At 37.4% G+C, this 26,911-nt stretch overlaps 1 protein-coding gene across 1 annotated transcript in view; it reads right to left on the bottom strand.

Annotated features, from left to right (window-relative positions):
* The window catches only part of WDFY3 (WD repeat and FYVE domain containing 3), a 235,221-nt gene that overhangs the window by 74,968 nt on the left and 133,342 nt on the right, over positions 1-26,911 (bottom strand). The window contains exons 23-34 of the mRNA XM_008693320.2: positions 26,144-26,255; positions 24,213-24,403; positions 22,836-22,988; positions 17,823-17,896; positions 17,579-17,740; positions 16,118-16,212; positions 12,647-12,767; positions 12,213-12,430; positions 8,027-8,262; positions 6,638-6,772; positions 3,902-4,081; positions 2,378-2,611 (exon numbers count right to left, since the gene is read on the bottom strand). Of these exons, the coding sequence (XP_008691542.2) occupies positions 2,378-2,611; positions 3,902-4,081; positions 6,638-6,772; positions 8,027-8,262; positions 12,213-12,430; positions 12,647-12,767; positions 16,118-16,212; positions 17,579-17,740; positions 17,823-17,896; positions 22,836-22,988; positions 24,213-24,403; positions 26,144-26,255 (1,911 nt within the window). The remainder of the gene's footprint in view (positions 1-2,377; positions 2,612-3,901; positions 4,082-6,637; positions 6,773-8,026; positions 8,263-12,212; positions 12,431-12,646; positions 12,768-16,117; positions 16,213-17,578; positions 17,741-17,822; positions 17,897-22,835; positions 22,989-24,212; positions 24,404-26,143; positions 26,256-26,911) is intronic.

Here is a 26,911-nt window from a genome sequence, read left to right as displayed (position 1 = left end):
TTGCCATTTATTTTTTTATACCATAGGAAGACAGTTAGTGCAATAAATGTTGTGTGTTTATTCTGTACATGTGTAGTAGAGTTGAAGTTCCTCAAAGTATTAAGATAATTTTTTAAAGCCAATGTGTATCTCTCTTAATAGATGGTATCATATCTTCCTGTTTTGAGAACTGCCAGGATGTACTTATAGTTAAATGATTCAAAAATACAGAAAAGAACACACCAAAAAAACTGTACTAATTCTGTGAGACATTAAAAGACACATGAAAGGTAGTGACTAACTTTAAGGGCAGAGGGGAGAAGAGTAATCTACCTGGGAGTTTCAATCTTGACATTCCCTGCTTCTCCCTGAAATATAACCCTAGCCACCCCTAACTCCCCAGGACAATCAGATACAATTCCACTGTAGGGGAAATTATTATCTGCAACAATGAGAACATTAATTCAAGGTTAACACATATATTATATCAGACCTTCTCTTTGAAAAATATAGAAAACCAAAATAAAACACAATTATATCATCTATCCAAAGCTAGTTAATTAGTTATTAAGATTCCTACAAGACTGAAAATGCTGTTACTGGATATATCTCCCTATATATTCCACACGTGTATTTTATTATTTGGCTCAGTTATGCCTTCTTGCACACACCTCTTCCGAACTTTACTATCTTGTTATACTCTAATCACCATTTCATTTTGCAAAGAGTGCTTCAAATTCCTACCTGATACACTAAGATACTAGCCATCTTGCTCTTGCTTCTGAATGTTTTCAACGAGGACAAGCTCTACCAGGCATCCTTTTAAACTCTACCAAATGAATTACTGACGATAATGATTATTTTTCTGCCAATATTAAACACTGTGGTCCTGGTTAAAATGCTCAGCATGACTGGTATCTAAATTACATTAGCAATTTCTTTTAATTGACTGAATGGAGATATTTTCACATGAATAAGATAAAATATCTCCTGTGGATTTAAGGTTTCAAATAAAAAAATTAACTGTATTAGCCACTAGAGGGAGCAGAGAAAGTGCAGGTCCAGTTGCCAAATGGCTGAGAGCATGTGGGAAGTTCCCCAGAGAGAAAAGCAGTCAGTCTTCTGCACTGACTGAATCTTCATAGACCGTTATTATTTTCAGAGCCCTGGAATGGACTGACTGCGTGACCCTACTTACATGAATTGACCAAAAGAATATGAATGTACAGGCAACAGTCATATATTAAATTCTCTATGATCTTTTGAGATTTTTTTCTAGGTGAACGTTTGGTTTTCAAGGATGACCAATTTCTAGAGCCAGCAATGTGGCCGCTTAGGGCTCATTTTCTGGTGCATCAGCTGATTCGTCTCATCTACGAGAAGAATAGGCAAGTGCAATGGACTAAATGTCTGTGTGCCCCCAAATTCATATGGGGGAGCTCTAACTCCCAGTGTGATGGCATTAAGAGATGAAGCCAACAGCAGGTAATCAGGTTCAGATGAGGTCACGACGGTGGAGTGCCTGTGAGAAGGTTAGTGCCCTTGTACAAAGAAACACCAGAGCCTGTGCGTGTGTACTTGCTGTCGCTCCCTCTCTTTCTCTCTCTCTCCGCCATGCAGGAGCACAGCAAGGCAGCCATCTGCAAGCCCGGAAGAGGCCACCAGAACCTCACCAGGCTGGCACCCTGAGGTCAGACTTCCCAGTCTCTGGAACTGGGGGAAAGCAATGTCTGTTTCTTAAGCCACCCAGTCTATGGTATTTTGTTACAGCAGTCTGAGCTAAGACAGCAAGCAACCTAGAACTTTGCTGCCTTGGGAAAAATTCAGTAAGTGCATATTAAGCACCTACTACGTGCAGCGTACCATGGCTTAAGCTGCACAGGACAGCAAGAGCAATACTATCCAGCGACAATATGAAAGAGGGACGGAAGTAGGGAGTTACAAGCTGAGGAGACAAGGCCGCTGTGTCAAAAGAAGTGCTGGCACGCTTTCAGTAAGAAAGTCTTACTGGAACACAGCCATGCTCATTCATTACTGCCAGTGGCTGCTTTCTGGCTATAATGATGCAGTTGAACAGCTGTAACAGAGACTGTATGGCCTGCACAGCTTGAAATATTTCCTGTCTGGCCCATTACTGTCGATTCCTGGCCTAGGGAAAGGATGACTAAAGGACTGAATCAGGGATATGCTTGTGGGAATGGAAAGAAGAGAAACAAATTGTTAGGGTATATAGCACATCGGAGATAAAAAATTCCCATAGTCCGTGATATGTTCTGCCTGCACAACCCAGAAGAATATGAAATCTGAAAGGCCTCTGGCATCAAATGTGCGTGGTTATTAATGTTCTATTTAGAAAAACTATACAAAAGAGATGTAAATGCATTTTTTTTGTCTTTACCTCCAACAAAAGATCAATTAGTGGAGTCTGCTTGCTGGCAGGAGTAAGACAGAGGTTGTCTATTATTAAGACTCGCATGAAGTCAAAAACAAACTTCTTCGCTGGGTGATTGGTCAGATAGGTCTTGGTGCCCACGTTGCAGTATTCTGACTGGCTTCTGTTCATCCCTGTGTCTGCTGCAAAGGCTTTAAATTCTTCTGCTGGAGATCCAACTTCATCATCAAGATCAGTCACCTGGTAAAACCAAGAAGAAATATATGCTAGTCATATTTGATTTCATGTGATATTTTCACTTCCATGTTTCCTAAAAACCAAATTATGGCAACAACCGTATCTTCCCAACATTTACCTCGTATTAAGCTATTCAGTACAATACTTCACTTGGCTTATTTGACTCTCATTTCAAGGTACCAACTGGGAACCACAGGTCACGGTTACTTAACACATGCTCTTTCTCATATTAAGCTGACCAGCCACTAACCATGGATCTGTTTTATGCTGAATTTTATCTCTATTGTGGATAATGAAATGATGAGAATGACTATATTTACATATTAAAATATACCTACAGAATTTCAGATGAAGATCTGGCACAATGGTAGCACCTAAGGGCTGACTCATTTTTGCAAATTAAAAAAAACCCAGATAAATAAAACAATGACAAAACCAGAGCCAATTCTGAGCCAATAGGGGAAAAAAAGAAGTACCAGAGACAGATTATAAGCTGCTGATGAGGAAAAGACGTTGAGATAATACTTAATGTCTATTTTTACCAAAAAAATTAGGATTTAAAAATTAGAAACAAGTCAGGTCATATGTTTTAACTTGTCTTTCTCCTAAAATTCCACAGTTTTATAATGAGTTTTTCACCTTTATAAATGAAGAAAAATTAGTATGAACAAGGTAGTTTATTCCAGGTTCTCTCATTTCCACCAGAGAAAACATAATGAAATTCTGAAGTAAACAGAGTAATAACTGTCTTTGGGGCTTTGTTTTAAAGGACAGAAGAAGTACCTGTACTACCTGTAGTTATAGTCTAATAATTTTCTATTAAATTAATACAGAATATAAAAATAAAAGTTGAACAAAGAAAAGTTGAACGAAAAACACAAACACAGATTTCATTTTTGTATAAAGACAACTGCTCCTATAATTAATTTGTAGAGACTAATTCCTGAGATAAAGTGGAGACAAATTCGGTCTAACTGGAGTTCTGTAACCTGGATGCGACATTTCACAACACCACAGCTATGAGCACATAAAGAAGTGCGTCCACAATGACTTGGGAGAGGGAAGTGATTAACCGGGGACTTGCAAGAATACAGGAAATGAAACAGGAAGCAAAGTTCACTGCTATTTTAGGGGAAAGCAGAAGGAGAGTGTGAGGAGGAGACACCAGACAATAATGTGAGAGGTGAGGCTGTAACTTGGTCAGAAGCTTAAAAGACTGGGAAGAAAATCCTGCTAACCACTGGAGCAAATTAATTCCAGTTTGACACCCCCGCCCCCGGCCCCCTTTCCTACCATCTCCGAATAAGGGCGAATGTTGAAGGGGAAGACGGTGGCTGCTAGTGCACACAGGAAGTCCGGGCTCATCCACATGGAGGCCAGGTCAGGAACGTTGTGATACAAGTATCTGAAGAACTGCATCAGGGTCACAGGATATTCTCGGAGCCAAGATCCCTCTTCTTCTGATTGCCAAGGCTGTCATGGGGACAAGAAAAGAAATAATATGTTAGAAAACCAACACTGCTAAAAATTGCTTTAAAAATCCATTACTCACTACTTTTCTAAAACTTGGTATGTTCATGGTTCAGAACTCTTATGAACCACACACACCAGCAAATATACATAAACAAATCTAGAAATAAGCTAAAACAGAAACAATACTCCTAGAAACTGACAGGATGTCTGTTCGTTGGTGTACTCACAGCTCAGTAACCTGAGTCAGTGATTTTGATTATTTATCATTATCAACATGAGCATAGTTGCTGCCAAAAGCTGTCCCATCTTCCATCATGTGAGAGTCAGGAGTAACACAAAAGATGGGGAAGTTACTTCACCTCTCTGAGCCTCATACCGTCATATGTAAAATGACAAAAACAATGCTTTCAACCATATGCAACTGTGATATTATGATTTATAGTGAGAAATACATACCTGCTCTTTGTCCCATCCCATTCTTGGCACAGAGCTACTAAAACCCCTGGAATGTCCTAAGTAAGAAGAGCCATAAAGGGTGTCTTTCGTTAATCATAACAAACACCTTTCAACCACACTGAGTTAATGTTAATCATAAGACTTTTGGAAAGCCCCTAAAGATGGAGGCTTGCCAAGGCAACCAACCACATCATTAGAGGGTCGGAACTTTCAGCACTAAAGCTCTGCACCCCCAGGCGCCTAGGTGGCTCAGTCAGTTAAAGTGTCTGCCCTCGGCCCAGGTCATGACTCCAGAGTCCTGGGATCAAGCCCCACATCAGGCTCCCTGCTCAGCAGGGAGTCTGCTTCTCCCTCTAACTCTCCCTCTGTGCTCTCTCTCTAATAATTAAATAAAATCTTATAAAATAAAGGTCTGCAACCCCTAACTTCTAGGGAGGGGAGAGAGGCTGGAGATTGAGTTTAATCACCAATGGCCAATGGTTCAATCATGTCTATGTAATGAACCCTGCATAAAAACCCTAAAGGACAGGGTTTGGGGAGCTGCTGGGTTGGTGAACACACAGAGGTGCTGAGGTGGAGAGTATGGACGGCCTGTGCTCCTCCCCTTACCCTCTGCATCTCTTCCAACGGGCTGTTGCTGAGTCACATCCTTTTATAATAAACTGGTAATCTAGTATGTAAAATGTTTTCCCAAGTCATGGGAACCTCCAATTTATAGTTGGCAGGTCAGAAGCACAGGTAACAACGTGGGCTTGTGACTGGCATCCATGTGGTGGGGAAGAGGGCAGTCATGCGGGACTGATGCTATCTCCAGGTAGATAGCATCAGAACTGAAATGAACCGTGGACACCCAGCTAGTGTGGAAAAACCCCCACATATTTGGTGACCAGAAATGTCAGAAGTGAAGTAGTGTTACAGCAGAATATTGGGAGTAGAGGAGACACACAGGAGTGTGTTTTTCCTTAAGAGCAATACAACAACAGTAACGTTGATGATAAAGAAGGAAAAAAGGGGGCGCCTGGGTGGCTCAATTCATAAAGCGTCTGACTCTTGGTTTCGGCTCAGGTCATGAGCTCTGGTCTGGAGATCAATCCATGGAGCCCACCGCTGTTGAGCTCCATGCTCATTGGGGAGTCTGCTTACCATCTCTTCCTCTGTCTCCCTCCCCACCCCCGCTCCTGCACTTTCTCTCTCTAAAATAAATAAATCTTAAAAAAAAAAAAAAGGAAAAGGAAAAAAGAATATACGTGAACAATACCAATCTTCTGATACTTGCCCAGAGAGGGACTTTTTTTTTTAATTTAGATTTTTAAGTTTGTTTATGAAAAGGAGCCAGGAGTCCCAAAGCATTCTAAATTAATACAATAGTAATGTTCTTTTCTAAGATGACACAGGAATAGTTTTGACTAAATTAGGTTTGTCAGTACTTGCAATCCAAAGAGTAAGCAAATTGTGTAAGCAAATTATTATTCACAGTATCCCTGTAAGATAAATAGGAACATACACTGTCACTTAATCTTTCAATTCTTCATATCTAAATTAGAAATAATTAGAATAAAAATAAAAGCAAATACAAAACAAATACATTTTTAACCTTTAAATGAACATGATCTTCAAAGTTCAAATAACATATCGCAAGGACATATACTATAATATATATCCGTTATATACATGAATATATTGTAATACACATTTTGTAACGCTAATAATACCAGCTAAAACTTACAAGACACTTACTACATACCAGGCACTCTTGTAAGTGCTTTGTGTATATACTAACTCCTCATTAAATCCTCACGGCAACCCTAAGGACAAGTTCTCTTTATCACCAGCATTTTATACATGAGGAAACTGAGGCACACAGAGGTTCGCACGTCTCAAGTATCAGACATGGGATGTGAACCCCAGCAGGGCTCCAGAGTCCACGGTCTCACCAACTGCGCAGCCCGTCCTCACAGCAGAGACAACAAAACCGAGAGGCTGAGCTCCCAGACCGCGCAGTTAACAAACAGTCCTGCTAGCCAAGGACCCCTCTATTTAAACAAACCTACGGTCGGCAGGAGGCAGCGCTAGCAGGCTGGAGCGTCTCTGTGCACTTACTGAATTCAGCATGCTGCGCAGCATCCCCAGTAGTAAAAACGCAGCTTCCGTGCACACGTTATGGATAGAAGAGACCACGGTTCCACTGGAGGCAGGAACTCCAAAGATAAATGTCCAAATGGAATCTAAGTCAAACTGCAGAGGTCGAAGCGAAGGAAGATTAGCCACCGTCAATTTTTGTCAGCTAGAGACTCTCACAAGTTCTAATACTCTAAAACTTCTTTGAGACTAATTAGAGTTTTTTCAAAGTTATCAATGATGGAGAGATAGAGACCTAGCATTACTCCCTCCGAAATTTTGATAATTTGTAAATTTTTACATTTATAAAGAAAAGAGAATACTATGTATCATCCTGTCTTAGATACCCAGGTTAAAAACTTTGTTTTCTATTTTTTTCCTCTATGAAAGCAAACAAAAAGAAAATACATGCTAATCAGCCAGGAGATGACATTATAGAACTGATGAGTTTAAGCAGGAGCTTTTAAAAAAGCATGTGGGACTCACTTTTCTCCCCTCTCTTGGGAATGTTCTAATTTACTTTTAGGTTACATACAGATAAGATCTGAAGAAATAAAAATCAGTTTAGGAGACTTATTCATAGCAGTTTTATATAACACTTTATGACTATGGTGTCATGCTTATTTTGAAAAATTACATAACCAAGCAAACTCTGTTTAGTCTGAATCTGTATCCTGACTTAATGTAAGGGTACAGACTTTGTTTTCATTTAAAAGGCTCTGTCAATTACTAGAACTGATTTGAGTTAGCATTCGGCATTATGATGCAAGTACAGTAGTAACGTTTAAAACTGAATTCCGAGATCTTCGCAGTGCCACAAACATAAGCTATATACAGATATCCACAATAGTCTGCAATTAGGATTCGAATAAAGCCTTAGTGTTTTCCTAAAGTGGATGTTATCTATCATTAAGAAACTAAAAACATTTCTGTAATCAGAACCTGCACTAAGAACCCTATCCAATTAATTCATGGTATACACACCACTCTCTTTATTTTCAGTTCTATTAGAAATGACATCACACTTCTAGATAAAAGCACATAATTTGAATTCTTCAGATCACCATTAAAATACCACCCAGAATTCTTCAGATCACCATTAAAATACCACCCAAAGTCTTTATGCATACAGGATCATACAGAGTAATCCAAAAAAAAAAAAAAGAAAAAAAAAAAAAAAAGACCAAATAGGGAAAAAGGACTTCTTTTTGTGCAAGTTTTCTTTAGTATCTTCAGATTTTGATTCCCAAATCAAATCCTAAATATGAGAAAGGGATGGGATCCCTCTGGTTTTACTGTGAGTAACCCATCACCATGCGGTGATTTGCCGGCACATACAATTACACTTACGCCTTACTAGATAATTCCTACCTGGCAACCCTGCTTACATCGGCTGCTGGTGACAGGCACACTGACCTGCAGGTTCTCAGGCAGCTCACTAACGGGCTGCTGCAGAAACAATGCCATGAGGAGAAAATAGAGAGCAGGGACATTAGTGTGTTTAGGAAGGAATGACTGAAGCACTGGGAAACCAGGAAAGTGACAAGCATCCCGGTTAATCTCCCTGACCGTCGATCTCCCGCCAGCACTCCTGCCCACATTGAACCCTAAGAGGAGAGGAAACGGAACAGTAAGTACAAAATGAATAATCGATTGCCACCAGTATTAACAAAGAAAGGAGTAATTCAGTATATGTGCCATTTCTCTCCAGAACACCCATATTAATACAGGCAATTAACTATTCCATTGTTGAATTAATCTTCCAGTTAAAAGTTCTTTACTATCTCTGATTTCAGCAAGCCTATTAGAACACAGGTCTTGAAAACTACCTCAGACAATCAGATACAAGAGGTAATATAAATTCTACTCATTACAAGAATGCCCTCGAACGAGTTCTAACACTTCCCTAAAAAGAAAGTAAAATTCAAAACGTAGCCAAAATTTAGGATGCTACAAAAATGTACCTTAACAAACTAAAATTGCTGCCACTATATTTAGCATATAATTATAATTAACTATATTTAGTTAATATATGTCATTTGTCCTGGATCCCGTTAAACTAGTTAACCGTAAATTACCTACAAGTTTTGAGACAAGACAAAAATAAATAAGCACAATGACCTCTCCTCCCAACATGATGTGTAATTCTGCTGGACAGTTGCCTGGCGCTGGGACACCAAATCGGAGCCTGCTATGACTGGGGCTATCTGAACATGCAGGGTTCTTCCTAGAAACACAGAGCGACTAGGGGACGCTCAGTGCTGACCGATGTGGCTTAGACAGCATCAGCCTTTCCGCCAATCCCGTCCCTCTGGTACGTAACGAAGCAGGACACAACGCGAACATTTAGTTCTTTCGCCTGCCCAAACCGAGTGCAGTGCTTGGCACAGAATTCCAACGTAAAACTTGTGTGAAGAGCAACCAAGAGATGAAGGATTGATTTTTACGCTGAAGCCATTTTTATTTCAAATGAATATTCATTTCTTTCCCTCCAATTTGTTTTTTCTAGGATGAAGTGAGCGCATACTTGCTACTATTTAAAATAATAAATTTGTGTCTAGCTAGCTTTTTAACGATTTCATCCTAACCAACTGCTTAGCATGATGTGAATTAATCTTCTGAAGTTTTTCTTTTTAAAGATTTATTTATTTATTTATTTATTTACTTACTTACTTACTTATTTGACAGAGAGACAGCAGCGAGAGAGGGAATACAAGCAGGGGGAGTGGGAGAGGAAGAAGCAGGCTCCAAGAAGCAGGCTCCTAGAGGAGAAGCCTGATGTGGGCCTTGATCCCAGAACGCCGGGATCACGCCCTGAGCCAAAGGCAGGAGCTTAACGACTGTGCCACCCAGGCGCCCCTGAAGTATGTTCTAATTAAAAAATCATATAGCAATTTACCAACCTCTTTCATTGATCATCTCATTTCTCAAGCACAATGGACGTGTGAGTCAGAAATTGCTATGATCCTTTTTATAACATGGAAAATAGGCAATTTGTTCAAAGTCACCAAGTTGAACAGTGGTGTCGTGGCACTGGGACTTGAGCCTGATGTCTCTATTTCAGAGTTTGTAAAGTTGCACTGTCTCCCTTGGCCTTCCTAACGACATCGCCACATTTCTGAAAGACTGGCTGCATTAGGACTCTCGTGATTTTTGCTTATAGTGAATTCTAAGTGTAGTTATCAGTATAAAAAAGTCTTGAGCTTTAAGAAGTCAGAAGATAAAGTGGTATTTTATACATTACACAGGAAAATAAATTTTCATGAATTACAGGTCCTAAATGAAAACCAGTATCAGCATTTATTTTCCTTTCTAAATTCTCACTCTATTTTTCCCTATAATTAATCTTAAGGAATACTTAGTATGTTACTAACAATTATGCCTTAATTTAGATTGATGTAACTACATGGAAGGTATTTTATATAGTAAAATTTGACAAAAACTAATAAACGTGAATAAAACATTCAAAGACATTTGGTTGCTCATCACATCAAAGAGAACTAGAATCAAATTATGAGATACATACATGTATGTATGTTTACAAATATATGTGTGTTTATCACACAGGTATTCAGGAAAAATTGAATCAAATTTAAAATAAACTTAAATTCTTAGATTTCTCTTTTAGAAAGAGAGGAGCATATGCAATTTCTAAGCTGGTATCAATGAAGAACAAATAAATTCTAAGATCAGATGTGGAAAAAGTACCTTTTTCTGATGTTACTGAAGTGATACAGGACAGACAAAAGAACAGGATTAACACTTAGAAGACAGTTACTTAGACACTATTACTACTGGACTCAGAAACCTTATGCATTTAACAGTCTTACTTTCCTAATTAGAGAAATTAATCCTTAATTTTATTTATTAGGTTTATTGCCTATAAAGTATAACTTATATCTATAAAATATACACCTGTCTCCAGAATCATGAAGCCCAAATGAGACGATACATGCTAAAAGACTCTGGCAAACCATAATGTGCTATATGAATCTTAGTTGTTATTACCACTGTGGTTTTCATCTTCAAAGGGAAGTGGTGCTGTCAATTTGCATTTAGAACTCACATTCAGCAGAACTCACATTCACTGCTTACTCTCCTAGCAGCTCCCATTAAGGTCAACAAGTGAAATCTCTTGCTACCAAACTGTTCATGATAATAACATTTGTAGGCTATATCCCTCCCCTAGGGTCAATGCAAAATAGTGATTTTTTAGATCATAAAGGTATATATAATGATAATTTAGAATACATATTTTAAACCCAATGATTTTGAGAAATTATTTCACAGTGAATTCCTTTCTTCATTACAGTTTCTTCATTTTCCAATATGAAATAACAATAAAATAATCTTACGCTGTAAAAACTCTAGTCTTCCTATCATTTTCTTTGATATTTGAGAAAGCAGTGCAGGCAGCACCTAGGTATTGGTACTTTTACATTTTTTTTTTAACAGATAAATTACATACTCAATTTGGATCCCTAATTGACACGGGCAAACATGTATTCTTGATGCTTATTCCAGAATACAATTACATATGATTTTAAATCATAATGCTATAAAGACAAATATATTTTTAGAATACTTGAATTAAAAACAATACTTTAATAATTGAATGACTATGATTTTCAACAAAAACATTATTTTAAATATATATATTTCCAAAATAAGGTCATTAATATGAGCAAAAATATAGCAGTTCAAATGACTCTAACATAGGAAACTATAATTTTCTAATATTACTTAAATGCTCAGTTCCATGTTCAAAACAGCATAGAACTGGCAAGCAGACAATAGAGAACTTTGGCTGAAACTTCGAGCTTAAATATTTGAGAAGTAATATAACATAACTGTTAAAAGCACGGGCTTTGGACTTAATCGACCTGGATTCACTTTTTGATATTTCCTAGCTGACAAGCGTCTTCATCCCTATTTCTTGGTTTTCTCATCTCTAAAATGGGTATGATAGTTATTTATACTTCATGGGACTATTGTGAAAATGAGCTATTGTGAAAATGAAAATATTTAGTAACTGGCACAGAATTAGCACTCAAAGTACTGATTATTATTAATTTAGTTTTGATAATTTGCTAATTACCTACTTATAAATCAGAAAGGGAACTACAGAATGAAAAGATCATAAGAAATTCCCTTGAGTTTTCACATCTTTAATATCCTGTGTCTGACTTCAGTTTAATTTGTAATTTAAAAAGTCAAATTTGAAACTAAGCTTTTTATTCATTCGTTCATTCATCAAAATTCATGACTCTGGGGCACCTGGGTGGCTCAGTCAGTTAAGCGTCTGACTTCAGCTCAGGTCATGATCTTGGGGTCCGGGATTGAGCCCCACATCGGGCTCTCTGCTCAGCGGAGAGTCTGCTTCTCCCTCTCCCTCGTTCTTTCTCTCTCAAATAAAATCTTTAAAAAAAAATCCTCATGATTCTTAATGACTGTCAGATAAACTGAAGAGTATAAGCTTTGATAAGATTTAAAAACAAAACAAAATACAAGCATACAAGAGAGCTTATTTGAAAGCAGCTGACATTAAGTCCCATACCTAATACAGTTCCGATCTTATTAGTTAAGACAGAATCTGTCTGTTCCAGCCACCCTCCACCGCTGAGCCCTTCCTTAAACTTGATGAGGATGGACTGATTACTCAGCAGCACAACAAGAATCCTCATGGCTGCCGTAACGGTGCTGGAGTGCAAGTGTTCTTCCATAAACATCATGATCCAGTCAAAACCCAGTGTCCTGACCAATTCTTCACAAGCTCTATTAAAGGCAGAGGAATTAAGAAGAAAAAAATGGAACATTAATTTCAAGGATTAGGACTCAAAATTTTTAAAAAGTAAGACCAGCTTTTGTTCTCAAGATAATAAATTGCAGGGTTCAAAAAATCTATTAAAAGTCAATAGCAATTCTTTTCTCTACCAGGAATTAACTAATAATAGCACCTGGTCCCACCAATTCTAAGAAAATTTTACTTACTGCAAATTAATGCTTGTCTTTTCTTTAGATGTGTAAACTAGTTTTAGCAAAATATCTAGAAGTCTGTTCCTCAAAAGTATAAGATTAGCAGATACAAGACCTCCAAACTCTTCTTCAGTTCCTATAATGAAAATATATACATTAAACTGCCTTAGTAGATAAGCCAGTATAAAATATACAACATTGTCCTAGGAAATCTCACTGAAAAATACATCTTTTAGAAACCATTTTCTCCAAGAATACTTTCCACTAAAGCGGACAAACAAAAGGGTCCATTAACTCACTTCTCTTTAGAATCCTGAAAATTGTTCATTTATATTTGACATTGTCTAAACAAGTAATAAAAGGCTGTAAACCCTTTCTTACATAATATTTACCCTCCACCAATAGAGTGAAAGTAGTCACATGGATAAAAATAACAATCCAGGGGCGCCTGGGTGGTACAGCGGTTAAGCGTCTGCCTTCGGCTCAGGGCGTGATCCCGGCGTTATGGGATCGAGCCCCACATCAGGCTCCTCCGCTATGAGCCTGCTTCTTCCTCTCCCACTCCCCCTGCTTGTGTTCCCTCTCTAGCTGGCTGTCTCTGTCAAATAAATAAATAAAATCTTTAAAAAAAAAATAACAATCCAAATCCTTAAGTTCCAGTTCCATTTTGAAGGATATAAATAGTTAAATTTACCAGATTTAAAAATGAAAAATAGGAAGCATAAGCTATTCAATAAATGTAATACATAAAGGAGACTCAGAATTAAATAGCAGAGAAGAGAGATAAAGGCACTCAAATGCACAGAGAAACTGGAAGAGAAAGGGAGGAAAACAGACAGCTTATGGTTCTCAATGGGCAGTGCTGGCAGCACACAGAACTGGCATCAGAGTTCGAGGCCAGGCCTGCCATGACAGGCTATGGCTTGGTAAGTCACAATCCCCATGCCTTCCTTTATTCTAGAATTGAAGCTCAGGCTAAACTTTGACTTACCATGGTTGTGTGCTTTTACTAGCTTGGGCAAGGGATTCTTTTTACTCTTAAACATTGTCTTTTAAACTGCTAATTTCGTGCCTTAATCATCGGGAAGGGTGCTTCAAGCTTACCAAGGGGAACTCAAGATTCCCTTCTCTTCTAAGAGTTAAGACTGGTATTTTATAAACTGTTTTATTAAACACATACCATACAACCTAAATTGAGATAAGGATTACTTCCTTTCAATTATTTCCTTTTCAATTATTTCTTTTCAGTAAAATGGCGATCCACACAGGATCAAAAAATTCTCCTTAGATGTATGCCTAGTTTTCTCGCTGTCAGTTTTGCTTCCCTTAATTTACAAATAAAATATAAAACAATAAGCTCCAAATTTCCAGCTTAACTTCTTCCCACTCAGACTGATGCTTTCTTCCACATTGCACTACCCTTTTATGCTATTTTATTTTGCACTGTTTATTACATATTGCTGTTCGGCATTATTATTCAAGCCATTTTCTTTTTTGTGGTGTATTCTGAATGCTGCATAAATGACTTCAAATAAAAAACTATGCTTTTAATTTTTTAGAACATCATATTATAGTTAATATAGTCTTCAGTCCATATCGAATAAACAGCAAATGCCCTATACTAACAAGGCCAGCAATGTACTTTTGACTTTATTTCAAATGGCAATGAAGTAATGAGAATACCAGTCCAATTAAGTTGGCAGATCAAGAGAAAAACTTAGCAGTTTATACGTCTCCACTGCTGTGCTCTTCTCAAAGAAAATTTTACACTAGTTGTGCTAACTGAATTCAATAGCCAGCAAGAAATATGGAGACTAGAGAAATATTTTTTCTACGTCTTTTTTACACTTGAAATAAACCTCATCTATTTCCGAAGATTTTTAAAGGACTTTTGCTAATACCTATTTACTTGGCTTATATTAATTAATTCAGAGCTAAGAAATAATCTTTGCATACGGTAGAAAAACATAGTGGTTAAAAAGCTTACAATGTTGGTTTGGATTACCTGGGTTCAAATGCAAGTAGTATGATCTCAGGTAAATTTCTTTTACTTTATCTTTCTAGGCCTTAGTTTCTTCCCTTGTAAAACTAGGATAACAATACTACCTACTTCATAGGACTGTTACAAGAATATAAAAGCACTTAAACAGCGCACGGCAGATATTAAGCACTCAGTGTTATCCACTGATTTTATCTTTATGCTTTTCATCCACTGCTAATTTGCGTTCCCAAAGAAATATCAACATTGTTCCAAATGAGGAGGCAGCAGACGAGTGGTCAGCAGCAGCCCTGTGCTCTACTATAATCTGCAGGAAATCACGGAGGCTCTCAAATCTTAGGTTCTCTTTTGAAAAACACGATTAAACACTCTCTTCTTATTCATGAAGTACCAGAGAGGCTGCGCTCCAGATGGTACAGCCGACGTGGAGAACACCTTTGTGAGGCACTGACTCAGACGTGTCATTTCTCTACTGTCCACGTGGACAGTGGTCTAAGGGAAGTCATTTATGTGATATGATTTTGGAATAACATAATAATGTAAATAATGCTGACAAATATACGATATTGTGGATTTAATTACAAGTCAATCTAAAAGGTCCTTTCAAAGCTTTCCAAACAAATCTCCTATCCTAGAATATACAAAAGGAAAATTATAGAACAGAGGGGAAAAAAATAAGCACAAGACGAAGAAAGGTTGAAAAAGAGATTTTAGTAAAATGCTTTTTCCCTAAGTGACTACGAAATATTTAACAGGAAAATGAAAGTAAGTAATATAGATATAATTTGTATTAGGCAAGTATCTATGTTTCTGAAGAGATGTATATAAATTTTAAAAAAATTAATCAATGTTCAAAAATCATACAGAACAGAGTTTGCTATTTTAAGGAACACTGCTGACTCCTCTAAGAATAGGAAAGATGTAATTAATTTATTCTATTTTTAATTTTTTTACACAGTGATTTGACTGACGACTATATATGTTATACCATGTTCACCCACATGTGTAGCTGCCATCTGTCACTATATGCAACACTATTATAATACCACTGACTATATTCCCTATGCTGAACCTTTCATCCCTGTGACTTCTCTGTTTTCACTGCTTTAAGAGGTTTCTTTTTCAAATTTACATAAAATTAACATCCAGTATTTTATTAGCTTCAGGTATACAATGATTCAATAATTCTACACATTTCTCAGAGCTCATTAAGGTATGTGTACTCTTAATCCCCCTTACTTCACCCATCTCTCTACCCACCTCCAGGGAAGATTTTAGTTTTTAAGTAAAATTCACACCCTACTAAATTTCATAGGTAATTCTCTATTTCTGCATACTGTACAGACTTGCCTTAAGACAAAGACATCTGTGAAAGACCATGAAAAGAAATGTTAGGAGAAAGTATTATCACAGCATCACATATAATTCTAAGTTGTGCCAGAAAACAGGGCATAGTAATTAGTTTTCAAGCTCTAGACTCGACTCACCAGTATCAAGCTTCTCTTCATTGTTTATTTCCATAACTACAAATTTCTCACAAACTGCAAATGTTGGTAAAGTAGAAGAAATAAACTGGCCAAACCTTTAAATACGAGAAAAAAGTTATGGATTTTAGGTTTCTCTTTCCCCAAAACAAACAAACAAAAATATAAAGAAATAAAACACAAAGAAATGAAAAAATGGTACTTCATGTTTTAACTAATTTTTTACATACCTTTATGTGATTATATTCAATTTACTTCCCCTAGGACCATTGCAATTGATATTATATATTATAATGTTTTGAAAACACAGGGCAAAATATTTCTCCAGAAATATGAGTCCTTTAATGCACTAATCCTTTAATGCACTTTTAGGAACCAAACACTATGATCCAAATGAAAATGTCCTAACATTATCTATATGGATCCACTGTAGCCTACTAATGAAGAACTTGGGTTTTGGAAACACAGGTAATGTTAAAATCCCGGCCGTACCAGTTATTAATCTTATTACTTGAGGCAAATAGCTTAACCTCTCTGGGTTTTAGTTTCTTAATTGGTAAGTAGATAAAAACAAAAAACTTGATAGACTTCAGTGATAATTTTAGCAAAGTGACCATTATGGTTTCGTAATAAGATTTAACCAAATACTGTTAAATAACAAACACTAATCTCCAAAATAATTTTTAAACTCCAGTTTTAAATCTGTTGCCAAGTTACAAAAATGTCTTCAGGGTAAATGAATATAAACCTGAGTGATTTACAGGCTACACGGATTAGAGATTAGTCTACTGGGAATATTCTAATCAGTCAGTGTGATTTCACTTGTGATACCTGGGAGATTATATGAAAAGTGGTCAAATTCAGTTTAAGCAATTCTCTACTTGGAAAATACTTTGGTTAGGGAGTGTTTTCCTTCCATTTTCAGTTAAGATGGGAATTACCATGTAGACACTAAAATTATTCTATAGACAATCCATAAATACACCTTAAGCCATTTCTCAATAGCAGCAAAATAATCAATTATATAAAAGGTTGAATACACAAAAACAAAACATCACCACCTGTTTGGGTGGTAGAAAATAAATACATAAAAGAGATGACATGCCCACAATAGGGGGGGTGTGCATGTGTGCACACGCACACTTGGGCACATACACTTAATAAGTAGTAGAGCTTAGGGAAGATGAACCGAGAATTCCTATACTGAACGCTTCTATGTCTAGGACAATCAGTCTTGTTGGGTTCAGTTCTACATATTTTCTTATTCACTAGTGGCAACAACTGGTTTTGCTGTATAAAGACAAGATACTAAGATATGCATATTTTTTGTGCCTTACAAATATCGTGAATATTAACATTATGGGCATTACACAGGCATAAGAATCAATTACATTCCTCTCATTCACTTTAATCTCATTGGTACTTTTAGTCAATGAACAGACAGATAACAGAAGTTTTCACTACCTGAGCAGATCATTGCTGTTGGGAAAACCTTGCAGTAAGAAGCTCAGCACATTACTAATAGCAGCAATGGTAGGTTGGGATAAAGACATATCTCGAAGAGTCAGTAGCAATTTGGGGATTAGCTGGAATTCCCTCATTAATTTGGCATTCTTTGAAGCTTCACTGTAAGAAAAAGAAGACTTTATAAAGGCAATGTTATCATCTCTTCTACTGAACAATTAACTACATAGATATTAACTAATACCTGGACTCAGTGAGCAGTTCAATAAAGTGTTCAAATAAGGAAAGATGAAGTTCATATGGTGCATGGAGCCAAACCTACAATAAAAATAAAGAATAGCAGTACATTTAGGGTTAAAAAATACCCCAAATGACTATCCAACAAAGATAAATGCAGCACATAGAACTTATTTCACCTATATAATTAACTGAATATAATATAGGGGGAAGCCCTACAAAACTGCTTGTATATAAGACTTCTGGTTCTGTTTATAAAAGAATAATTGCTATGGAAATTAGCCTCCTAAACAACCAGAAAAGGAAAATGTATAGAAAACTTGTCTGGAAATCAAGGACTGAATATTATTACTGAATACAGAACACCGCATACGGAATAGAATGAATACTGAATGCTGCATCCTGAAGACAAAGACCGAGTGACTGGAATCTCATGTGGGGTCCAAAATTGGAATCAATCACTGCAGAAGAGTACACCAAACAATTCTTGGAACTTACAAAGGTCTGAGACTAGTTTGCACTCCCACCAAAAAGCATGTAAACTTCTTAATACATGGGGAGTTGGGTAGAGGCCCTAGAAGTGAAATATGTGAGTAGCGGGGCTAAATTTGTGCTAAAGGTTACTCTAGGTCCACACTAACAAATCTTTAAAAAGTGTGCCTCGAAAAAGATAACTGCAATACCAGAGCAAAGTTCAATACTTTTGTAAAGGAATACAACAAAATCAAGCACTGTTAACAATGTAGAATTTAGCATACCATCAATAATTACCAAGCATGCAAAGAAAAAGGAAAACATGATCCATAAGGAGGTGAAAAATTATTATATGTAGCCCAGAAATGACAGAAATGATAGAATTACCAGGACTTTCAAAAATCTATTAAAAATACGCTCCAGGGGCGCCTGGGTGGCTTAGGCGGTTAGGTGGCAGACCACTGATTTTGGCTCAGGTCATGGTCTCAAGAGTCCTGGGATGGAGCCCCACATCAGGCTCTGTCCTCAGCAGGGGGTCAGCTTGAGGATTTCTCTCCCTCTCCCTCTGCCCCCTCCCCACTCGCAGGCCTCTAAAATAAATAAATCTTTAAAAAGAAAAATGCTCCGTGTGCTAAAGAATGTAACTAAAAATATGAACATGAGGAGGAGAAAGTAACCAAAGATCCAAAATGAACTTCTACAGAGGAAAAGTAAAATATTTAAAATGAAAATGACACTGGATGGGACTAATAGCAGATTCGACACTGCAGAAAATAATTCAGTGAGCCTGACACAACGGAAACTATTCAAAATCAAGCATGAGAAAAGAACTAAAAAGAAATAACTAGATACAGCATCAGTGACTTGTGGGAAAATACCAAGCAATCTAACACATGTGTAACTGGAGTCCAGAAAAGGCTGGGGGAGAGCAACAGGAAAAAGAGCTGTAGAAATAATGGCTAAAAAATTTCTAATTTGATAAAAATGACAAACTCACATATCTAGAAAAGTTAATAAGCCCCAAGCAGAAGAAACATAGAAAAGAAAATGGAGTGGCTGACTTTTTTTTTTTTTTTATTACTTGAGACAGTGAGAGAGCATGGGGGGGGGGGCAAAGGGAGAGGGCGAAGCAGACTCCCCGCTGAGCCAGGGGCCCAATGTGGGGCCTCACGTGGGACTCGATCCCAGGACCCGAAGATCATGACCTGAGCCAAAGGCAGACACTTAACCATCTGAGCCACCCAGGCGCCTCGGAGTGACTGACATCTTTAAGGCATAAAAAGAATTTTAAAAAGTCAACTAGAATTCTATTCTATGCAAAAATACCCTTCAAAAGAGAAAAAATAAAGACTTTTTCAGATCGGAGAATTTAAGGCTAGCAGACAGGCACTATGAAAAATGTTACAGAAAGTTCTTCAAGTTAGAAGAATAATATAAGATGGAAATCTGGATTATACAAAGGAATAAAAATGGCATGAATATTATTTATATATGTGGGTAAGAGTAAAAGAATTTTTAAAATTGTCTTTCAAAGATAACTTACTACTTATGCAAATATAATATAGAAACTACTGTGGAGATCATAAACATACAGAAATAAAATGTTGGACAGTAATAGCACAAAGGACAGGATGGGAGAAATCGAAGTGTATCTTCACAAGGTTTTTACACTACAGGTAAAGTGGTGTAACATACTTTGAGGACAGACTGAATTGTTATAGATGTATCTTATAAATTCTAGAACAACCACTAAAAGAAAACGCCTGTAATTCTATCACCATTATATTACTTGTATCTGTCAAATGCTCTATTAAAAATAAGGTTGAATTAAGTATTTATAGACTATTATGGTTTGCAGTAATGAGGGATGCTATATAATGATATAAAGTGAGCAAGGTAATTTAAAATGAAGCCAAAATTTGTCCAGCAACTGAATTTCTGATGTTTGTATATTAGATTTTAATCAGATACCTGGAACTAAAGATAACCCATGATTTAAAGTATCCATTTTCAGATGAAAACAAAGCCAGGCTTGATTAAGTAACTCTCCTTAGTACTCCCATAATTCTCTCTGCATACAGTTATCTCTGTGCTTTTCACAAGCTTTTAATGGTCTATTTACTTGCTTTTCTCTTCTAATGGATTAAATGCCTTGAGGCAAGGAATCTTTTATTTTCACATCATTAGCACCTAACACAATACCTGGCTCAAGATGCTCAATAGGTATTTGCTAAAAGAAAGAGAGGTTTGTATATTACGATTTTGAAGAGCAGGTTGAGAAATGTACACTTTATTGTGTTGGAAGAAAAATCACTGGAAGTTTTTGAATAATTAGTATGATTATGCCTTAGAAAGAATGAGGTCAAAAGATCTATGGATAGGGGCGCCTGGGTGGCTCAGTCATAAGCGTCTGCCTTCAGCTCAGAGCGTGATCCCAGGTCCCTGGGATTGAGCCCCGCATGGGGCTCCCTGCTCCACCCAGAGCCTGCTTCTTCCTCTCCCACTCCCCCTGCTTGTGTTCCCTCTCTCACTGGCTGTCTCTATCTCTGTCAAATAAATAAATAAAATCTTTTTTTAAAAAAAAAAAAGATCTATGGATAGGTTGAGGAAAGGAGGAAAGAAGCGATAGTTACCGTAGTAAGTAAGAAAAGATGATTAGGGCTTGGGCTAGGATGTAAAAGTAGAAACAAGAAGGTCAACAGCAGGGAATATGGAGGTACGGTCTATAGGACTTAAGACTGTTTATAAACAGGGAAAAAGAAGAAAGCTGATTTTTCAATTTCAAGCCTCAGTGACTAGGGAAATGGTGGTGTTATTAATAGAAATAGAGTTAGAAGGAAGAACTAATTTGGGGAAGGATGTTACGTTCAGTTTAGGTGTTGCTGGGACATAAAAACGGAAATGTTGAGCAAGAGATCAGAACTCCGTGTGGAATTCAGATGTCAAGCCAGAGATTCAGTTTGGGGCTCAACTTTGTAGAGATGAGGCTGTGGAACGGGGTAAGAACCTAAAGGAAAGAAAACAATTAAAAAAAGATAAAGAAATTGGACACTTTTATGTAAAAATAATGAAAATTTCAGAGCCAGAAAATTATGGGGAAAGTAGTGAGAATGATATAGGAACCTGGACACTGCTGCCTGAAGGCTAGTCAGACAGTCAGGAGCTGCAAAAAGGGGGAGTCAGTTAAGCATCTGCCTCCGGCTTGGGTCATGATCTCAGGGTCCTGGGATCTAGCCCTGCGTTGGGCTGCCTGCTCGGTGGGGAGCCTGCTTCTCCCGCTCCCTCTGCTCCTCCCTCCGCTCCTTCTCTCTCTCTCTATCAAATAAATAAATAAAATCTTAAAAAAAAAAGACAAAAGAGGGAGACACTACAGCATTTGCTCCCAAGCTGTGGGTACTGGGAACTAAGTATGGGCCAGGCTGTTAATATGTTTTCAAATAAAGTTTCAGGAAAGCAATTAGGGCACACAGCCTGTTTGCCAGGGATTTAAAATAACTGATAAGAAGAGCAAGCAGAGAAAGACATTCATCATATTGTTTCTCTCATCTATGGAACATAAGAACTAGGAAGATCGGTAGGAGAAGAAAGGGATAAAGAAAGGGGGGGTAATCAGAAGGGGGAATGAAGCATGAGAGACTATGGACTCTAAGAAACAAACTGAGGGCTTCGGAGGGGAAGGGGTGGGGGAATGGGATAGGCTGGTGATGGGTAGTAAGGAGGGCACGTGTTGCATGGTGCACTGGGTTTATACGCCACTAATGAATCATGGAACTTTACATCAAAAACCAGGGATGTACTGTATGGTGACTAACATAATATAATAAAATATTATTATAGTAAAAAAAAAAAAGAAGAAGAAGAAGAAGAGCTTACAGTAGTTACGAGGAAGAAGAGTTGTGGCCTAGACATTACAGCCAGCAACATTTAGTAGTAGACACCAAGCTGGGTGGTAGGGATATAGACGAAGACATGATCTCTGCACACGTGAAGCCTACCGCCCCACAGGAGGGATATATACAGATATAAAGCATATAGTGTGTGTGTGTGTGTATACGCAAAGCATACAGTGGTAAGTACGCAAAGTACTGTGAATGGGAAGTTAATGGAGAAGGGATATGTGAGATTAAGTGGTACCTTATTATCTAAACAAAATAAATAATATTTTACCATGAGGCTACTATTAACCAAAATTTCAGGCGTAATAGCTCATATTTATGGAGGAAAAATTTCTATTAGAATTATTTGATGAAAATATGTTTGCTTCTCATAATGTCAGAGGAAGCAGCAAATTAGCTATAGTTAGATAAATGCTTTATACCATTTCACTTCTACACTACTTGTAAACTGGAATATCCTTGGGGAGAAGAAACCCCATCACTACCCTACTTTTTTGTACTTCACTAATGACATTACCAGGAGATCATAAAATTATAAAACTTAAACACATCCTAGAGACAAAAATTATTTAATAGTTAACTCTAGCGACATACAGAGTAAGAAATGGATTCATTGACTGTATACTACCAGTCAGTGCTCATATACATACTTCAAAATCACAAAGGAGATCCTGGAAGGCAGTTGAATTTGGAATAATGGAGGTCTCATGTCCACTATCAACAGTTCCCACCAAGGAAAATGTTAGATGGAGAATGTGGCTGTTAAGGAGGGAACGTTTCTTCTTAAGCAGCATCGCCAGCAACTGAAAGAAAGCAATACCACATGCCCATTGATCAATCATCATCATCATCACACACACACACACACACACACACACACACACACACTCACACTCACACACACTGGAGAGCTCTACGTAAACCAATTCCTGAGACCTTTAAGCTGATTTCTCAATTTTTATTATGACAATGTAACATTAGAGAAAATCTGAAAAGCAGGGCAATCCCATCACTCTATCATTAAAATATCGTCTACATAAACCCTTTCAACTCACATGTATTTCATTTGTTGTCATCATGTGCATGTATGTTTTTACTTTTTCTCCACACAACATTTTATTACAAAGATTTTTCTTTTGCACCATAGTCTTCATAATTACAATCTGGAAAGGTTGAGTGATATCCTCTGGAATGGTTATATAATTATTAATCATTCTCATAATGCTGGAACATTTAGAGGGTTTGTGTACTTTCCCGAAATGTGGTAAGCAATGCCACAATGTCATTTTGAAAGCTTTACAGAATAAAACACTTACAAAATAGTGTGATTAAATCTACAGAAAACAGTGTAGTAAATAGTTTATTTACTACCAGTGAACTACCGGCTACAGTAACGGAAGGCATTTGTACTTCATCTACACTAAAGGGATTTAATCTTGCTCCAAATACATGTTTCTCTTTTGACAAATAACTTTCTGCCTAAACCTAGTGGGTTGTGGACATATGAACACTGCCTATTTTTATTCCCAAAGGAGTGTTCAGGACTAGCAACGGCACAGGTATCATACAGTGGCTGTCATCCCTAGTCAAGTATATGGGGGGAGCGGTAGAAGGTGAGTGGGTGTGGAGGGGAGAGACAAGGAAAGCCAGGAAAGCTCTGGATCCATCACCGATTTGGCAGCCTCTGGAGCAGCCGGCAATATGACCCTATTTCATTTCATTCCTATTTCCATAGAGAAAAATAATTCCAACCTAGCAAATATATCTGAAATAACTAAAAAACTGAAATAACACAGCCTAATTCAGGAGCTTAGGAAGGGAGATATGATGAGATAGGATACGAAGTTTGAGCCAAAATAATAAAAGTTTTTAGTTTTACTAAAAACTACTGATGTTTTGAAGTTTACTTGGGTGAAATAATTCTTCCAGAGTTTGAAAAAATATGAATAATAATGAAAATTAGAAGGTTTTTGTTGGTTTCTTTTTAACACAAAGAAAAATGAAGGTGAAGCTTTATGGTTACAAACCTGGTAGCCCTTGATTCTTTCCATTTCTTTGCTGGCTAGTGGGTTACTCTTGACCACACAAACCAGGGCCTTGACTGCTGCATACAGCCCTTCCACATCCGAAGCCATGGCCACCAGGCCCAGGATGGCTGCCGCTCCACCAATGTACTGCAAAGTAGTGGCAACAGGCTTAGGGACAAATGTTCTTACTCCTGATTAAAAGACAGTGAAAAATAGTTAAATTCCCCATGTTAACAAGAACTGAAAAAAATCATCTTAAGAAGTACTTCATTAATTTTAAATTATACTTCAAAAAAAAAACCCACCTCTATCCTAAAACAAAAATTCAACAACAACAAAAAATTTCAAGGTAGGATGTGGAAGGTAATAAATGTTAACAGCTACACTCAGAGATGAGGTGGGAGTAAAGGAGTGAGTAGAGAAGGGCTAGGGTTTGAGAGTAAGCTGCAAGGTTTTAACTGTGTTGCTTTGGGCCACATAAAGGAAAAGTACAGAGGCCCTGGGAATGCATTTCTGAGATGAGTGAGAAAGCCTGACTAGGTACTGTTGGGGAATAAACTTGGGGAGGGCAACAGCACTCTAACTCTGACTTGGGGAATGGGATGTGGATGCCATCCTGAAGGACCAAGTAGTCCCAAGACAAGCTAAGCGAGGCACATCACTGGCCATTACTCAAAGCTTTTGCTATTTCCGTAGTCTGAGTACATCAGTGACCCCAGGAGAGTATCATCATGTGGAAAGAGAGGACTAGAACCAATTTCATGTCCACTAAAAAAAACCTCACATCTATGTTCCCAACCTTGCTTTTAAAAAAAGGTACTGTTTGAATGTTGTCTGCCTACTAATCAAGATGGAGTTATCCAAAAATAAAACTAATATGCATTTTATATTTCTATGTGCTTTGCAGTATTCGTAATATTTGCATATATTATGGTACTAAATTTTGAAAACTACCCTCTAAGGTAATTAGGGCCAGCATTACTACTTTATAGATAAGAAAGTTGAAGTCCAAAGAGCTCAAATGTCTGGCATAATGCCACACAGTAACGGAACAGGAACTAGAACCTAAATCTTTGAGCTCTTCACTCACTGCTTTTTTTACTATACCACGTGCTGCTATATTTTTGTAAAGGACATAAAGCAGAGCTCAGTCAGTATTTGCTGAATTGAATGAAGAAAAACTACCATGTGCATTAGCATAAAGAAAACAATTTTATCAGTGCAATGTGGTTAAAGAAGAAAATCAAAGTTAAGATATGTGCACATCACTGAGACAATAAAAATTGCCAAGGACTGATAAACATGTAGGATTCTGACCAACAGAACACTAACTTTTTGTTACTCTAAATAAGAGCTGATATTAAGTACTGATTTGTACATTAAATATATAATGGCTGGTTCTGAATTTTGGATGACATGACTGGATTATGTCTCAGGATTCTATCTCACCAAAAAAATCAACTCTTTAAGCACACATCAGGTACAAGGCTCTGCAGAACGTCCACCAGCTTTAACTTTTACTATAGTTGGATTCACTGTTTATACGCCAAAGCTCTTATTTCTAGCTCATTTCCAAATAACAGACGCACTCATGGGTGCCACCACTGCTGAACCAAGCCATGCAATAACCATCAATATTTCCAAGCCTTTGCATCTATCCCTAAACATAGTGCGAAGTTTACCTTGAAATTACACAGAAGTATGCAGTCAGCACTCATCTGTGCTGACAAAAGAAGGAAAAAGTTAATGAGATTTTCAAAAGGTTATGATTTTTAAAGTTGACTGCAGTTTGAGATTGTTACATTCATCTCTAAATATTGCAAGAACACTATGAAATATGAGTTTAAACACTTGCCCTCCTGTGAGGAAAGCGAATGCAGATTTGAAGGCAAATAAAGAAGTTTGAAACTCTGTGAGACAATCTGACTCACCCAGGTATCCAATCAGAGTAGCCCCAACTGTCCGTGCAGGTCCATTAAGATGTCCTGCTGAATTATGTATCAATTTCACAGGAGTGGCGTTCTCATGGGAGGAAATGCCTAACTGAAGAATAGGAAAAAGGGAAATAAAATGTAACTACAGAAGAGTCTGAACATTTTGATTGGGGGAAAAAAATACATGATTAGTAACATATCATTTCTTTCTCTCCATATCAGAATATTAAAAACATGGGCATTCATTTTTTTTTTTTTTTTTTAATGCACGAGCTCTTCCAAAGGGTAGAAAGTCACAGAAAGTAAATTAAGTACAGTCTACTGAGATAACGATGGTGAGTGGGGTCTCTGGAAATAGCTTCAGAGATCTTTCTGAATGAAACTCGGTCATGGTTTTAAAGTTCTTATCACTCGCTGCCTCACAGTATTTCTGATTAGTGAACATAATATTAGCTTTACTTCATATCCAAGTAAACGTCACATCAATTATTCAAGTGTTCATAGATAAAACATGCCTATAGAAAAGAAATGTTAAGTTTTGCACGTGCACACACAAACACATAACGTGCTTTCAAAGCAAACACAATCCTAAGACTTTAATTCTGCTGTTACCTGTAGAACTAAATTTACCTACAGTTCATGTTCCTTTAAAGATGGTACATGTATTTACAGACATAAGACTGCACAAGAGTTGTAAATACTTACTGTCCCCAAATCCCTTCCTTCCAGTTTCCTGATTTCCTCCCTTGGTCTTTGCCTCTCTTA

This window comes from Ursus maritimus, unplaced genomic scaffold, assembly GCF_017311325.1.
Source record: "Ursus maritimus isolate PB19 unplaced genomic scaffold, ASM1731132v1 scaffold_8, whole genome shotgun sequence".
Lineage (NCBI taxonomy): Eukaryota > Metazoa > Chordata > Mammalia > Carnivora > Ursidae > Ursus > Ursus maritimus.
This window is presented reverse-complemented; position numbering and strand designations above follow the sequence as displayed.